The sequence below is a fragment of the Salvelinus alpinus genome, chromosome 16 (assembly GCF_045679555.1).
Source record: "Salvelinus alpinus chromosome 16, SLU_Salpinus.1, whole genome shotgun sequence".
In the NCBI taxonomy this organism is placed as follows: Eukaryota; Metazoa; Chordata; class Actinopteri; order Salmoniformes; family Salmonidae; genus Salvelinus; species Salvelinus alpinus.
Window position 1 is genome coordinate 13991908 of NC_092101.1, and position 17120 is coordinate 14009027.

General features: G+C 43.8%; 1 protein-coding gene across 5 annotated transcripts in view; it reads right to left on the reverse strand.

Annotated features, from left to right (window-relative positions):
• Positions 1 to 17120, reverse strand: part of LOC139540884 (ankyrin repeat domain-containing protein 13C-like) — a 75516-nt gene that overhangs the window by 9445 nt on the left and 48951 nt on the right. For 3 of the 5 annotated variants that reach the window (XM_071344921.1, XM_071344916.1, XM_071344919.1), the window contains 7 exons: positions 8802 to 8887; positions 7552 to 7597; positions 6193 to 6259; positions 2226 to 2370; positions 1894 to 2025; positions 1377 to 1538; positions 1134 to 1184 (listed from right to left, as the gene is read on the reverse strand). In XM_071344921.1, coding sequence (XP_071201022.1) covers positions 1134 to 1184; positions 1377 to 1538; positions 1894 to 2025; positions 2226 to 2370; positions 6193 to 6259; positions 7552 to 7597; positions 8802 to 8887 — 689 coding nt within the window. The remainder of the gene's footprint in view (positions 1 to 1133; positions 1185 to 1376; positions 1539 to 1893; positions 2026 to 2225; positions 2371 to 6192; positions 6260 to 7551; positions 7598 to 8801; positions 8888 to 17120) is intronic. The other 2 variants (XM_071344920.1, XM_071344918.1) reach the window with 1 other exon arrangement.

The window sequence follows — 17120 nt, forward strand, 5'->3', positions numbered from 1 at the left end:
ACAATGTTATTATCCCTATGTGACCCTGAGCGATGGTGGATCACAGTGTTTTGATGCATTTGCTGTGGCATCATGATGGCCGTTGGCTCGCACGCCTCTCGCTCCCGCCGCCGCTGTTGTTGTGACGGGGGCAGAGTACACACAGCCTCCAGCCAGTGATCTCCTGGTATGCCAGTCCGTCTGTCGGCCGGTGCACCCCCGTCGCTCCGTGGCACCAGGGGTTTTAGCCTTCATCCACACAGTCAATAGTACAGAGCCCTGCTTTAAACCCCCTGCTATCTGGGTCCCCGGGCGCCGCGCTGACCCGCTCTGCTATGCCACCACCGCCGGAGTAAACAGAGGGGGACGTCAGTGCTGGGACGAACTTGGACTGTTGTTTTTCCCTCAACCTACTTCTGTGAAACAGTTACCACTGAGCAGGGAAGCACTTGTATAAACATGGATGGATGGATGCACAACGGACTGTGTAAGCAGTTTTTCCCATTCAATACTGTGCTGACCTGACCTTGACCTATATGTCACAGTACAAGGACAACAATACCACAAGATGTAAATACTATAGGACACATCGACAACACAAAACCCAGTTCATGACAGGACAGGACTAACGAAAACAGCAGAGCCACTAAAAAGCATCTATTGAGCATTGTGAGGCAGTGACGTCCCTGTGTGGCAGCTTTATGTACAGTGCATAGACAAGGGCTCCCAAAGCAAACTCTCGAACGATCTAGAGGCCGAAAGAGAGGGAAAGCACTGGAACTGTGTGTAAAGTTCAGCTGTGAGCTTCCATCACTAGAGGGGGGTGCTGTGCCTGGTATATATGCGCAAAGGTGGAGGAAAGGGGTCAGAATGCCACAAACGAGGATCAGAAGGGTGGTTTTCATTCCGACAGACGGTATGTCCAAATAAAACTACAAAGAAACCCAAGAGGGGTGAGGAGTCCAATTGAAGTATTTCCAAATAAACAATGCAGACGTGTTTTACATCAAAAGAGCCCGATGCTATAGGGAAAAATATGACGCTCTCGTGGTCCATGTAGCATTTACATGTTTTGGTAGGAGTGACTGGAGGTGAGAGGAGATCCCATAGGATGGTGATATAAGAGTGGCAAGCAGTGAGGTCAGAGGGCCTACCCCGAGGGTCCAGCAGGAGAGGAGAGTTTCCGGACTGGACTCGCACTTAGGCTGCAGGTACAAGCAAACAGTATCTTCACTTAACACATAGCAGCCAGCTCACAACCGCAACAGGTGACATCATACCAGTAGGCCCCAGCAGAACGTTCTGGATATGAAAATATGGTTAAGAGTTGGGTGAATGTTTACATTGTGGCCATATTCCCGTACTCTGCAGCCAGAGGACCTCACAGCAGAGCTCACCTCGTAGTTCTGCTCAATGAGGTTCCCTCCTTTGCTCAGGCTCTCCATGATGGCCTTGTTCCTCAGGATGTCCTCCTCACTCAGGTGCTCCCGACGCTTCCGTGACTCCAGCACCAGCCCGTTCACTGAGTAGAAATCCGCCAGGAAATTTCCCACACGCTCCTGGAGCCACAAAGGACAAGAAAATAAAACCTCTGAGTCACCAATTTCCCTTCAATACACCTCAAAGGACCGAGACAGACAGCAATACCCCCCCCCCTCCCCACACACACACATGAACTCTCCCCTCAGGTGAACACCTGTGGCTCTCCCAGGAGGCTTATCAAACACGACCACTATGTTTTGGTTACTCTGTTGCCCCTGAACTTTGTTGTGGGGAGATACGGCGCGGTTAATGTGAAAAGGACATGGGCGTCCTGTACTGCATTGAATAACAAGACGATAACTGTAGATCAGCAAAGGTCACATTTAGAGACGGAGAAGTAGTATTCGACAAAGGAGATGTATGAAAACCAACCGTTTTGTCCTCTCGGAACAGCCAGCCGGTCTGGGCTCTGGAGAAGGTGATGGACTTGGTGGAGAGAGTGGCAGAGTAAACATCACTGCTCATAAGGATGTCCACCTCTTCCTCTGTCTCCATCTCTGACTCCTGCAACATAGGGAACACAGCCCTCTGACACACACACACACACACTTCACAGACACAGGGATCATTTTGAAAGGCAGAGTACGAGACATCGAGCGTCACTAGCTCGACGTCTGCATGCAGAAATGCACAACGGATTTGTGCTGCTGCGAGCGTGTGTGTATGTGCACGTGTGTTTGTGTGTGCGCGTGCATGGGTCTCACCTCGTGGTGTATCCGCTGGTACACCTTCTGTTCATTGTCCAGCACCGCAAAGGACTCAGAGGGGATGGCGTCGCCATTAAAGATAAAACTAAGGTCACCACGCTGGCACTTCATATCTGTGAAGTCTATTAAAGTGGTGTCCAGTCTACGACCAATCAGAAAGAAAGGGAAGAAGGGATAGAATTGAAATTCAAACCATTTCATGGGCCAACATAATGTCAATAGCACCAGCAACAGCACATTAAAACAGCACATATTGCGTCTAGTTCATGTCTATACTAATTGCTTCTATCACATCTACATAATCCCTCCACACCCCTCAAAAACCAAAAGAAGACAAAGAAGCAAGGAGAAAAAGAGAAAGAGAGAGACAGAGTGAGGGACACACACACACACGGAGTATAAGTACACGATCTTGTTACCAAGCAACATACAGCGTAAAAGTAAAGCTTTTTTCAATAAAACTAAAGAACTCAAACTTGGTCTCTAAAAGCTCGGAGACAGCTTTTGTGTTAATAGTTGCCATGGGCGACAACCCATTTCTATGTTTTCCGACAAAAGTTAGTTTCATGGAGTAGTGGAGGAATGAGGTGAGACAACAACAAAAAATAACTGAACTACTTTATGGGCTGCACATAGACACAAAGTGGAGAGTGAGAGGTATGACAGAGCTGAGAATTTCAACCATTGGAATGTAAATTAAGTTATGCCTAGGTCGGTTTCTTTCCCCACCTCGGGAATATCAAACAGACATTATGAAAGTCTATTAGACAACTTTCAACCCTGGTAAATAAATTACAACCTACCCTTCACCAATTTCTCACCACCACACACACAGTTTATGTGCCTGAGAATGATTTGCCCTGAATCTCCAGTGTTGGATAGATTCAGAGCAGGGTAGAGGGGGTGGGGAGGAGGGGGGCAATTTGTGAGGCAGGTAACCTAGCAACACTTTAAAACTCTTTCATTTGTCTGTGTCTGTGTGTGTGTGTCATTGCTGTGTGGGATAAAATACAGTCCCTTTGAAGAACAAAACAGCCTGAACATGGCTTCTTCTCACTGAACACTGAAGCTCAGCAGATCAGCATACATTAACCAGCCTGCTAGCACATCAAAGCCAGACGAGCAAATTGTTTTTCGTTCTTGTTATTTATAAATTTTTTCTGTTTGTATTTTACCCCCTTTTACTCCCCAGTTTCGATCTTGTCTCATCACTGCAACTCCCCAACGGACTCGGGAGGCGAAAGTCGAGTCATGCGTCCTCCAAAACATGACCCGCCAAACCACACTTCTTACCACCCGCCCGCTTAACCCGGAAGGCAGCCACACCAATGTGTCGGCGGAAACAATGTTCACCTGACGACCAAGGTCAGCCTGCAGGTGCCCGGCCCGCCCCAAGGAGTCGCTATAGCGCGATGAGCCAAGTAAAGCCCCTCCTGCCATACCCTCCCCTAACCCAGACAACGCTGGGCCAATTGTGCGCTGCCCTATGTGACTCCCGATCAGCGCCGGTTGTGATACAGCCTGGGATCGAACCCGGGTCTGTAGTGATGCCTCTAGCACTCAGACAAGCAATTCTAACCGCACTGTGTATTCCAACTGTGAATAGTGACTCGTGTTTTGTTACTGGATGGGACTACTCGGCGCTGGTCCAATTATAATGGAGCTGGTAGGTGGGTAAAGTTAAGGCAAAGGTACATGCTGGTTCCCTCTATCTAAGTGTAATTATTTGGAGAGGGGCACAGAGGTAATAGATCTGCAAACATATGTCGTGCTACTCAGTCACAGCAGTGCGAGAACGGATTTCACACTCTAGTTAACTTCTTATGGCTGCAGGGGCAGTATTGAGTAGCTTGGATGAAAGGTGCCCAGAGGTGCCTATAGTAAACTGCCTGCTCCTCAGTCCCAGTTTCTAATATATGCATAGTATTATTAGTATTGTATAGAAAACACTCTGAAGTTTCTAAAACTGTTTGAATGATGTCTGTGAGTATAACAGACCTCATATGGCAGGCAAAAACCTGAGAAAAAATCCAAACAGGAAGTGGGAAATCTGAGGTTGGTTGATTTTCAACCCAGCCCCTATTGAATACACAGTGGGATATGGATGAGTTTGCACTTCCTACGGCTTCCACTAGATGTCAACAGTCTGTAGAACCTTGTCTGATGCCTCTAATGTGAAGTGGGGCCGAAGGAGACTTAGTCAGGTCTACCATGACCTGACCATGACCTGACCATGCGCGTTCACATGAGAGGGAGCTCTGTTCCATCGCACATCTGAAGTCAACGTAATTCTCCGGTTGGAACATTATTGAAGATTTATGTTAAAAACATTCTAAAGATTGATTCAATACATCGTTTGACATGTTTCTACTGACTGTTACGGAACTTTTTGACATTTCGTCTGCTTTTAGTGAACGCGCTTCCTGACTTTGGATTTGTTTACCAAACACTCTAACAAAAATAGCTATTTGGACATAAATGATGGACATTACCGAACAAAACGAACATTTCTTGTGGAAGTGGGAGTCCTGGGAGTGCATTTTGACGAAGATCAGCAAAGGTAAGTGAAGATTTATAATGCTTTTTATGAGTTTTGTTGACTGCACAATTTGGCGGGTAACTGTATGGCTTCCTTTTGTGGCTGAACGCTGTTCTCAGATTATTGAATATTGTGCTTTTGCCGTAAAGCTTTTTGAAATCTGACACAGCGGTTGCATTAAGAACAAGTGTATCTTTAATTCTATGTAAAACATGTATCTTTCATCAAAGTTTATGATGAGTATTTATGTTATTTGACGTGGCTCTCTGCAATTTCTCCGGATATTTTGGAGGCATTTCTGAACATGGCGCCAATGTAAACTGAGGCTTTTGGATATAAATATGAACTTTATCGAACAAAACATATATGTATTGTGTAACATGAAGTCCTATGAGTGTCATCTGATGAAGATCATCAAAGGTTAGTGATTAATTTTATCTCTATTTCTGCTTTTTGTGACTCCTGTCTTTGGCTGGAAAAATGGCTGTGTTTTTCTGTGATTTTGCGGAGACCTAACATAATCGTTTGTGGTGCTTCGCTGTAAAGCCTATTTGAAATCGGACACTTTGGTGGGATTAACAACAAGATTACCTTTAAAATGGTATAAAATACTTGTATGTTTGAGGAATTTTAATTATGAGATGTCTGTTGTTTGAATTTGGCGCCCTGCACTTTCACTGGCTGTTGTCATATCGATCCCGTTAACGGGATTGCGGCCATAAGAAGTTTAACCAAGCTTGTCGTTTGCCGCCGTGCTGGGGCTGGCACTACAGCTTCCCATAAGATGGGAGAGAGTGTAGTGTTCAAAGCCAGGGTTTTCTAATCAACTGAAAAAAGGCCCTAAAAGCCTGAAAGTGCTTTAAAAAAGGGCTTTGTCAAGGAATATGTACTTTTATTATCGTGGGTTTTACCATATCACATTGCCCTTTTCAGTATAAGACTGAAGGCTGTGGACATCACTCCGTAGAGGCGCCAGTCTAGTAAATGTTGTTGGTATGTCAATAGGGCAACCATCAGTACCTGACACTTTCCCCATCCAATAAGACTGCATCTCTGCTCTGCCAAGACTGAACCAGATGGCTGGGGCAGAAACAGACGGGCACACAACCAAGACTAAAGATTGGTGATGATCAGTGTATCAACTCAGCTGAGGAGGACAAGCAACATTGTGTACTGTGTGTGTGTGGGCAAGCTGTACATAGGCTGTAACAGCTGATACCAGTACAGACAGACAGATCTGTCCAAGGCATAGCCAAGGGGTCTGTCAGTGATACTGTGTTGATTCTTACGTGTGTGGTTATCTGTTTGACATGCTTATTTCTTACAATGATCTCATCTTATGCCTTATCTACTGGCTTCACGCTAATTATTGCTTGTTACAACTTCATGAAAACAAGGGATTATTAAAAGGATTACTTGACTTACCGGATGTTGATGCCCTGTTTGTAGATCTTACACACGTCAGAGGGCAGGATTCGGGAGAGCAAAGGCACTGCAACATGGGAAAAAGACATGGGGATATCGATAGGCCTAGGTATTGAAACTCCACTTAATAATGAAAATCACCAACCACTTCAGAGCCCATACCAGCCACAGAATATGTAGTTCTGCAGTTGAATATGTAATGCTCTTTTTACAAGTACGGTATGAAGCCAATTCAAACCCTTGGAGGGAACCATCCATGTTCCAATCCCCACACTAACATGCTATAATATATTGCTAAATTCTAATGTACAGTATATGTAGGTATGCTAGTGTGGATATTGGAACAGAGCCTGTGAATGCCATGTCTGATAGGAAATCAATTCCGTTTGATCTGCACTAGTACAGACTGGACAATGTGTCTGTTTTGAGACTGTTCTACCCCCAGCATATTGAATAGGGCTGATGGGGCCCTGGCTTCTCTCAATGTGTGTGCAGTGCATAACACTTGGAGTGTATTCTGTGAGGTGAAACGTTCAGAACATTGCAGATAGAAATGGAATGAATAGAGCTGGCACAATTCCCTATTATATCTGCTCTGCACTATACATTTCTATGTGAACGTTCTGTAAAGTTTCACCCTCCTGAACAGTCCTTTATAGAAATCTCCCAATACAATCTTTGGATTTGAGCCCTTGCCACTCAGGGGCACTACATCCCTGTCAAATACTACCAGCTAACACTTACACAATCAGCAACCCTTTCTTTACAGTCACGTAATCTTTCCAAGCAGGTCAATATTTAACATGACATGTTGACACACTGTTAGCATGCTCTCTGGAGTCCACTAGACATTTAGCCAAAGAAATGTGGGACATTTGTAACAGCATTTCTTCTCTAATTAATTCAGTGAAACGGTAGGAAGATCAATGGATCTAAAAGATAAGCTTAATTGATGTAAGCGTCCATAGGCCTTGGTAATGCTGGTGGTGCGACGTTGTAATGACATATAGCCACCACCAGGGGGAGGGTCTGCCTGTGTGGGGAGGCGAGGCCACTCCCTACAGAGGATTACCTCAGTGTTGTAAACAATCTCTCAGTATCACTCTGTCCCCAACCAGCTGGGCAGAGAGCCCTTACTGATACCCACATAACTGGGCTCTCAGAGATGCTACCACATTAACTCTCTCTCTCACACACACACAGTTTAACAACATCAACCATTCTAGTGCTTCTAAATCAACTTTAATCTGGTTAAATGCACTTTGTGTAGTTAAAAATTGCAAAGAAACTGAACCGTTGTAGTGAGTTGGCCTGATCATATACTTATCATATACTTGTATAGACGCAAAGCAAACTCACCCCAACTTTGAAAGTCCCAGTGAAGCTCAAGATAAAAGTCTCCCAACTGGAGAAAAAAAATAGAATAACAATATGATTAGCATATAACAATAACAATATGATTATCAAACATATAATTTCTCGAATGAGTTTAGGATCCAATATGTAGTTCTGAAATTACACAGCTGGCCCACCTAATCTCAGGGTAATACTGACCGGAAATAAAAACCACCAAGGATGTATTATGAATGATTTCGCATTTCTGAGGAAATATAATCCCCTGGAGTCAGGAGAAAAACTTTCGGTGACATCTACGCCTGCTTCATCACAGGAGTTACAGTATAAAATTCTCGCGTCTAACACACGACCGGCTCCAAGGCCATGCCTAAAGCTGCTCTTTTATCCCTTTCCTCCACCGCTCTCTCCTTCCCTTTATCACTCCCCTTGGGGAGTCACAGTTAACCTGGCTGTGGCCTATGCCCAGAGCACCAGATGTTTATGCCCACAGAGAACCCTCAATAACATCATGCCAGCCGCAGCACTGCAAGGCACCCCAAAGCCCAGACTATCAACTGTGTGTGTACATGTGTGTGCGCACATGCGTTCGTGCACATGCGTGTGTTTGGTGTGGAAGCATCTGCCTTCCCCTGTGTCATGCCATCCAGGGAGGTTTGTGAGAATGTCACTGCTCCTGCATGTTGACCCTCCCTCCCCCCCAGGGCCCATGTTGCTGTCTGTTTGCATATTCCTTGAGCGTAGGCCTGGGGGAATGCTTACTGCATGCCGAGGGCTGTGCTATGGGGCCGCTTTGTTGTGATGACCATAGATAGTGTGTGACTGAGTGACTGAGAGAGGGCCTGGGTCTGTATGTGTGCCGCAGAGTGGCATTTCTGACTGGGAGGACTCTGCTGGCAGATGTAGAGTGAGTACACAGCCTACACAGCGCATTGGATCATGCTTCATTTTGGGAGAGGAGTAAGGTAGGGAGGGGAGAGGTGGAGAGGGTAGAGACGAGAATACACAATATATCAGCCTTCATATCGGTTTCAGATATGAGGGATCAGGGATATGAAACGAGAGAGAGAGAGAGAGAGAGAGAGAGAGAGAGAGAGAGAGAGAGAGAGAGAGAGAGAGAGAGAGAGAGAGAGAGAGGAGAGAGAGAGAGAGAGAGAGAGAGAGAGAGAGAGAGAGAGAGAGAGAGAGAGAGAGAGAGAGAGAGAGAGAGAGAGAGAGAGAGAGAGAGAGAGAGAGATAGAGAGAATGTACCGTACCTCTTTGAGTGCGTTCAGTAGCTTTGGCCTCTTGTCCTCCACACTCTCTCTGGACTGCTGTTTGAGCTTCCTTAGCAGCGCTGTGACTGACAGAGAGAAGAGAGAAGGGAGGGAGGGGTGAGACCACAACAACTACATACAGTAACATCAAGCATCATTACTGGAATCTCTACACTCTCAGATAAAAAGGTATGGTTAGGGTACAGTATTGTTCTTGGGGGTACAAAAATTGGACATTTTCCCTACCTTGGCAATCATTCTAAGTACAGGTTGCACGTGATTAAAAGTAGGATTTACTGTACATATCACTTTGCAAGCCAGCATAATGTTACTTGCCCGATGTGGCCTGCAAACCAGGAGTTTCAGACCACTGTGTTGGGGTAAAAACTAGGCTGTCAAAGTAGTGGCTTATGATATACAGCAGGGTCTGAAATGATAGACACCCTTGATAAAGATGAGCAAAAACTACTGCATAAAATAAATAATTCAAATACTGAGCTATATTGTATAGGGAAATTGTATGGGGAAATTCTATTATTATATGCTAGTACAATTGCTCAGACAAAGATGTTGTGTTTAAAAAGTAATTAAAAAAATCTCAAATAGGTAGGATTCAAAATGATTGACAAACCTATTTTCAATACTTTTCATTACCTCACCTTGTGAGGATAACGGCACTGCGCCTTTTTCTTGAATGTTTTATGAGTTGGAGAACACATTGGGAGAGATCTCAGACCATTCCTCCATACAGAATCTTTACAGATCCTTGATGTCCTTAGTCTGCTCTTATGGACTGCCCTCTAATTCAAACTACAGGTTTCCAATGGGGTTCAAGTCCAGAGACTGAGATGGCCATTGCAAAATGATGATTTTGCAACCAATTAACAATTTCTTTGTGGATTTTGATGTGTGCTTGGGGTTATGGTCTTGCTGGAAGAACCACTTGCTGCCAAGTTTCAGCCTCCTGGCAGAGGCAACCTGTTTTTTTTGGCTAAAATGTCCTGTTACTGGGTAAAGTTCATGATGCTGTTGACCTTAACAAAGGGCCTCAGGACTAGTGTAAGCAAAATAGCCTCGTAACATCAAAGATCCACCACAAATATTTTACAGAAGTTATGAGTTTCTTTTCGGCAAATGCATCTTGATGAAAGAAAGAAATGAAAGAGTATAATTTCGATAATAAAATATTCACTTAGGCACTCACTTGATTTAGGCCTTTGAATGCAACAACCACTAGCAAACACAGTCATGGGTGGTATTGGTAACTCTACAATTCACTTGAAAGGCACCCTGGGAAACATGCAAACAAGGCTTTACACCCTACAGTGTTAAAACAACTTCCAAAAACCATTTTAGAGGTACATTTCTGCCACTTAAAGGGAACAAACGACTTTGTCACGGTGGTGGTCGCCTAAAAAGGCATTTTTTTAACCTTTTCCAAAGGTACGCTTTGTACCTGTACTATCTTGTCCCCTAAGGTACACTATTGGCTCTTTTAAGGTACGAACTGCAAGGGTAAAATTACGTACGTCTATAACTTTGTACCCCTTTAAAACCTCTCTTGGGTACGTGAGACGTTAGCGTCCCACCTCGTCAACAGCCAGTGAAACTGCTGGGCGCCAAATTCAAATACAGAAATACTCATTATAAAAATTCAGAAAACAAAACATATTTTACATAGGTTTAAAGATTAACTTCTTGTGAATCCAACCACGGTGTCCGATTTAAAAAATGCTTTACGGCGAAAGCATATCTTACGATTATTTGAGAACATAGCCCAGCAGACAAATCATTACAAACAGTAACCAGCCAAGTAGAAGAGTTACACAAGTCAGAAATAGAGATACAATTAATCCCTTACCTTTGATGATCTTCATATGGTTGCACTCAGCAGACATTCATTTACTCAATAAATGTTCCTTTTGTTCGATAAAGTCTCTTTATATCCAAAAACCTCCGTTTTGTTTGCGCATTTTCTTCAGTAATCCACAGGCTCAAACGCAGTCAAAACAGGCAGACAAAAAATCCAAATTGTATCCGTAAAGTTCATAGAAACATGTCAAACGATGTTTATATTCAATCGTCAGGTTGTTTTTTGTTTTTAGCCTAAATAATCAATAATATTTCAACCGGACAATAACGTCGTCAATATAAAAGGTAAACAAGAAAGGCACTCTCTCGGTCGCCCACATGAAAAAGCTCTGTGACACTTTAGGGTCCACTCATTCAGACTGCTCTTATTTCCTACATTTTCAGAATACAAGCCTGAAACAATTTCTAAAGACTGTTGACATCTAGTGGAAGGCATAGGAACTGCAATTTGAGTCCTAAGTCAATGGATACTGTAATGGCATTAAATAGAAAACTACAAAAACCCCCCAAAAACAACTTCCCGAATGGATTTTTCTCAGATTTTCGCCTGCCAAATCAGTTCTGTTATACTCACAGACACTATTTTAACAGTTTTGGAAACTTTAGAGTGTTTTCTATCCAAATCTACCAGTTATATGCATATCATATCTTCTGGGCCCGAGAAGCAGGCAGTTTAATTTGGGCATGCTTTTCATCCAAAATTCCGACTGCTGCCCCCTACCCTAAAGAAGTTAAGAACAAATGTAAACCTTTATTTCACAGAGTGTAGGTAAAGGTAATCAAGATAAAGTATCCAATCAACTGTATTGCGTATTGCTAAATAGAGGACCACATTTCACCATGCAAACCCCACCTTATACTTTATGTGTGTAAGCTTAGTTGCGATGACTGAATTGTTTGGCCGCCGGGTAACTAAATATCACATCATGCAAAACTTGATCACACAGTACAGTATTCCACAGTATCAAAGCACATACAGGACTGTCGATGAATGTCAATAATAGGAGAGGCTCGCCTAGCGTGGTGAGACTGGTGAGACTGGTTTCTAGTTCCTGCGGTACACTATATTGGCTTCCCGTGGCTTCCCGCCCACTACACCGCGGGTAGGATCACATATATTCCAGGAAGTTCAAAGAGGGGAAGAGTCTGGAAGATAAACAATAAAGTTGACCGTTAATGAGATACATCTGTAAGCGCTTTAATGACCCGAAGGAAGCCAAACAGAATAGAGACGTCTAACCATGACGGCCCAGCTTTCCTGACTGGCTGGCTAATACGAGCTCGCTTGTTTTCAAACAAACAAGACCGAGCTGAAACAGCCACATCTGACTAATGTTTACCCATGTTTTTTGAGAGAGGTGGGAACAACAGCTAATTGCAGTTATGGAGGTGTCAGGGGAATAAACGACAATAGTGCGATCCACCTGTAATATGCTTTTAGAAGAAAACACAGCATTTCATTAGATCAAAACAACAAACCTGTAATACAAGGTATGGAATTATGACTGACTGTCACAGATCAATCCTAGTGTTTGATATGGTCACTTCAAATGCAGGGGCTGAAGTAGGCCTAACCTACTGTATCTATTCAATCATACAGGATGTTTTCCTATCCCACATATACACAATACATCCCACAATAATGAGCTAACTGTAGACCTACACTGGTACCCTTAATCCTATGTACCCCCAGTCCACGAACCCAAAGAGACAAACATAGGGAGCTGGGACCTTGGTGCTGCTAATGAAACTAGGCCACGGAGGCCCAGGCTGGGGCCAAACACACACACACACAAATACACAAACAAAGGCTGGGGTTGGCTCCACTCCTTACACACGCTAGGCTATGTTTTGGTGTTTTGGGGGCCAGGCGTCTCTCTCCCTCTCAGGCCTGGCTGCCTAATGAGATTCGACAGCCTCCTGATCCTTACCACCCATCGGCGTGGGAGACCAGAGGGGGAGAGGAGGGAGGACTAACTCACCATCTGCCCATGGACCACCCACCGTACACGGGTGGTCCATCCACCAGACCTCCCCTCGCTACTTAGGCTTAGGCCTATTCCCCCTCATTCACACATCATGGCTATTTTGCTGCCATAACTTTCTGAAAGTGGTCTGAGGAGGCATATACAGTGCATTCTGAAGTATTCAGACCCCTTGACTTTTTTCACATTTTGTTATGTTACAGCCTTATTCTAAAATGGATTAAATTGTTTTTTTCCCTCATCAATCTACACACCATACCCCATAATGATGATGCAAAAACATGTTTTTAGAAATTTTTGCAAATATATTAAAAAACAAAACTGATATATTACATTGACATACGTATTCAGACCCTCAGTACTTTGTTGAAGCACCTTTGGCAGCGATTACAACCTTGAGTCTTCTTGGGTATGACGCTACAAGCTTGGCACACCTGTATTTGGCGAGTTTCTCCCATTCTTCTCTGCAGACCCTGTCAGGTTGGATGGGGAGCGTTGATGCACAGCTATTTTCAGGTCTCTCCAGAAATGTTCGATTGGTTTAAAGTCCGGGCTCTGGCTGGGTCACTCAAGGACATTCAGAGACTTGTCCCGAAGCCACTCCTGCGTTGTCTTGGCTGAGTGCTTAGGGTCGTTGTCCTGTTGGAAGGTGAACCTTCGCCCCAGTCTGAGGTCCTGAGCACTCTGGAGCAGGTTTTCATCCAGGATCTCTCTGTACTTTGCTCCGTTCATCTTTCCCTTGATCTTGACTGGTCTCCCGGTCCCTGCCGCTGAAAAACATCCCCACAGCATGATGCTGCCACCACCATGCTTCACCGTAGGGATGGTGCCAGGTTTCTTCCAGACGTGACACTCAGAATTCAGGTCAAAGAGTTCAATCTTGGTTTCATCAGACCATGTTTCTCAAAATATACATTTGCTAAAATGTCTAAAAACCTGTTTTAGCTTTGTCATTATGGGGTATTGCGTGTAGACTGATGATTTAAAAAAGTATTTAATCAATTTTAGAATAAGGCTGTGACGTAACAAAATGTAGAACAAGTCAAGAGGTATGAATACTTTCCGAATGCACTGTAGATGTAATAGAAGCAATAGAATAGCAAAATGTCCTGTCTGAAAGGGGTCTGGAGTGTTAATAATATTAAATAATGTATTATTAATGGTAAGGAATGACCCACATAACCAAGACATGAAACAGGCAAAAGACCTGAGGCAATATTGTTTATCTAACACTCCTCCAACCCCCACTGGTGAAAAATGTACTACAGCTACCAGCCAGCTTCCGAGTAGCAGAGATAGGACAGTAAATATTGACACAGTGTAGGCAGCGCCAGGCTTCACTGCGGGCGAAGGGCCTACTCATTACTGGTTACACAACTGCTAAGACGACAGCTAGCTAGGTTACCTCCCAGACCAAGCTACGCTAGCAGTCAGTCACAGACAGAGCATGGCAAGGTAGGCCAGGGTGCTCCAGTTTTCCAGTTCAGCTGCCACATCAGAGGCTATGGGACAAATCCCTTCCATCTCTACTGGGCTTTGATGGATAAAGTCCCCTGTTAGTCTCATCAAAGCACCCAGCAGGGCACCCAGCAGGGCACTGGACAGAAAAAGCCCCATAGACAATTAGCCACCATAGACCCCCACCCCGGAGACCAGAGGCTGCTTTTGAACTATTTCATAGGCTACATGGCGATTGATGTGAGCACAATGTGAGTCATTAACTAACGACTTTCATGCAATTATCATGAGCGAGAACATGATGTTTTTTTAATTATTGTTTTTCTTCACTTATTAGCAGGCCCGGCACCAGGATAAAGTGACTAAGGGGGCATTTGAAATCAGCAAGGGGGCACAATTAATTTGAGGATATAGGCTACAAGATAGATAGGGTAACTAACCTATTACAAACAGCCTATGGGAATGCGGCCGTTCACACAGCTGTCTTACCAAAACAATGCAAACTAAATGCTGAAAGTATTTATGATGAAATATGATGAAACATACCGATACATTGCTATACCCAGTGGCGTCATTTGAGTTCCTGCATTGGAATTACATTGAATTCTGCTTATATCACACTGTACCACAATAAACAGAAAAGTTCCAATGCTGAGACCATTTAGGGATTTTGAAGAGACAGGTTGGCGCGAAATCTGTATCTCGGCTTGGTTGTATCAGCACCATGGAAAGTGTGTAGTACTGTCTACTCTACTGCCCATAGGCAGGATGTAGTACTGTCTACTAGAGGTCGACCGATTAATCGGAATGGCCAATTAATTAGGGCCGATTTCAAGTTTTCATAACAATCAGTAATCAGCATTTTTGGACACCGATCATGGCCGATTACATTGCACTCCACGAGGAGACTGCGTGGCAGGCTGACTACCTGTTATGCGAGTGCAGCAAGGAGCCAAGGTAAGGTGCTAGCTAGCATTAAACGTATCTTATAAAAAACAATCAATCTTAACAATAACTAGTTAACTACACATGGTTGATGATATTACTAGTTTATCTAGCTTGTCCTGCGTTGCATATAATCGATGCGGTGCCTGTTAATTTATCATTGAATCACAGCCTACTTCGCCAAACGGGTGATTTAACAAGCGCATTCGCGCATTCGCGAAAAAGCACTGTCATTGCACCAATGTGTACCTAACCATACACATCAACGCCTTTCTTAAAATCAATACACAAGTATATATTTTTAAACCTGCATATTTAGTTAATATTGCCTGCTAACATGAATGTCTTTTAACTAGGGAAATTGTGTCACTTCTCTTGCGTTCTGTGCAACAGAGTCAGGGTATATGCAGCAGTTTGAGCCGCCTGGCTCATTGGGAACTGTGTGAAGACCATTTCTTCCTAACAAAGACAGCTAACTTCGCCAAACGGGGGATGATTTAACAAAAGCGCATTTGTAGAAAAAGCACAATCGTTGCACGAATGTACCTAACCATAACCATCAATGCATTTCTTAAAATCAATACACAGAAGTATATTTTTTTAAACCTGCATATTTAGTTAAAAGAAATTCATGTTAGCAGGCAATATTAAATGAGGGAAATTGTGTCACTTCTCTTGCGTTCATTGCACGCAGAGTCAGGGTATATGTAACAGTTTGGGTCGCCTGGCTCGTTGCGAACTAATTTGCCAGAATTCTACATAATTATGGAAGGAACTTAAACGAGTTAAACAAGGAACTTAAATGTTAGCTTTTTTAGATGGCACATATTGCACTTTTACTTTCTTCTCCAACACTTTGTTTTTGCATTATTTAAACCAAATTGAACATGTTTCATTATTTATTTGAGACTAAATTGATTTTATTGTTGTATTAAGTTAAAATAAAAGTGTTCATTGTTCATTCAGTATTGTTGTAATTGTCATTATTACAAATATATATATAAAAATCGGCCGATTAATCGTTATCGGCTTTTTTTGGTCCTCCAATAATCGGTATCGGCGTTGAAAAATCATAATCAGTCGACCTCTACTGTCTACTCTACTGCCCATAGGCATGGTGTAGTACTGTCTACTCTACAGCCCATAGGCAGGGTGTAGTACTGTCTACTCTACTGCCCATAGGCAGGGTGTAGTTCACTTCTCTTTCAAACATAAAGTTACTTCGGGCCCAAGTTGGTGACAACACTACAGATGCCGACATGGAAAAGTTGTTCCCTGCCTTATTAACCCCAGAGGAAACAGTAATAAGCTTTTAGTGAGCACATCAATTTGACACACAGCCTTTGAGCGCCTGGTACTGTCCCATCTCAAAACGATCACTGATGCCTCCCTCGACCAACTGCAGTTTGCCTACAGAGCTAACAGGTCTGTGGACGACTCTGTCAACATGGGCCTACACTACATCCTCAAACACATCGATAACCCATAGACATATACAAGGACATTGTTTGTGGACTTTAGCTCTGTGTTCAATCCCAGAACTGCTACAAGAAAAACTCTCCTAGCTTAACTCCAACTGTCAGTGGATCACTTTCTTCCTGACCAACAGGATTCAACACGTGAAACCGGGAAAACACCTTTGGACTGTTTATCCCTCAGCACCCGAGTGCCGCAACAATGTGTGCTCTCACCTCTACTTTACTCACTCTACACCAATGACTGCACCTCCAAAAACGCATCTGTCAAACGACTCCGTGTACCTTGGAGTCCATGTACCTTGGAAAGGTCGACCCGCTGGTGGCCTGGTGCAGTCGCTATAACCTGGAACTCAATGCAGACAAAACTGTAGAGATGGTGGTTGACTGCAGAAAACGCCCCTACCATCTCTCCCCCTCGAGATTGACGGCTCAGCTGTTAGTACGGCGGAATCATTCCAATTCCTGGGGACCATCGTCTCCCACAACCTCAAGTGGGAGGACAACTCAGAATGGCGCTGCAATGGATACCTGTCGTTTTACCGGCTCCTGACCAATTCTGATCATTTGTGTTTTTTTTGTGC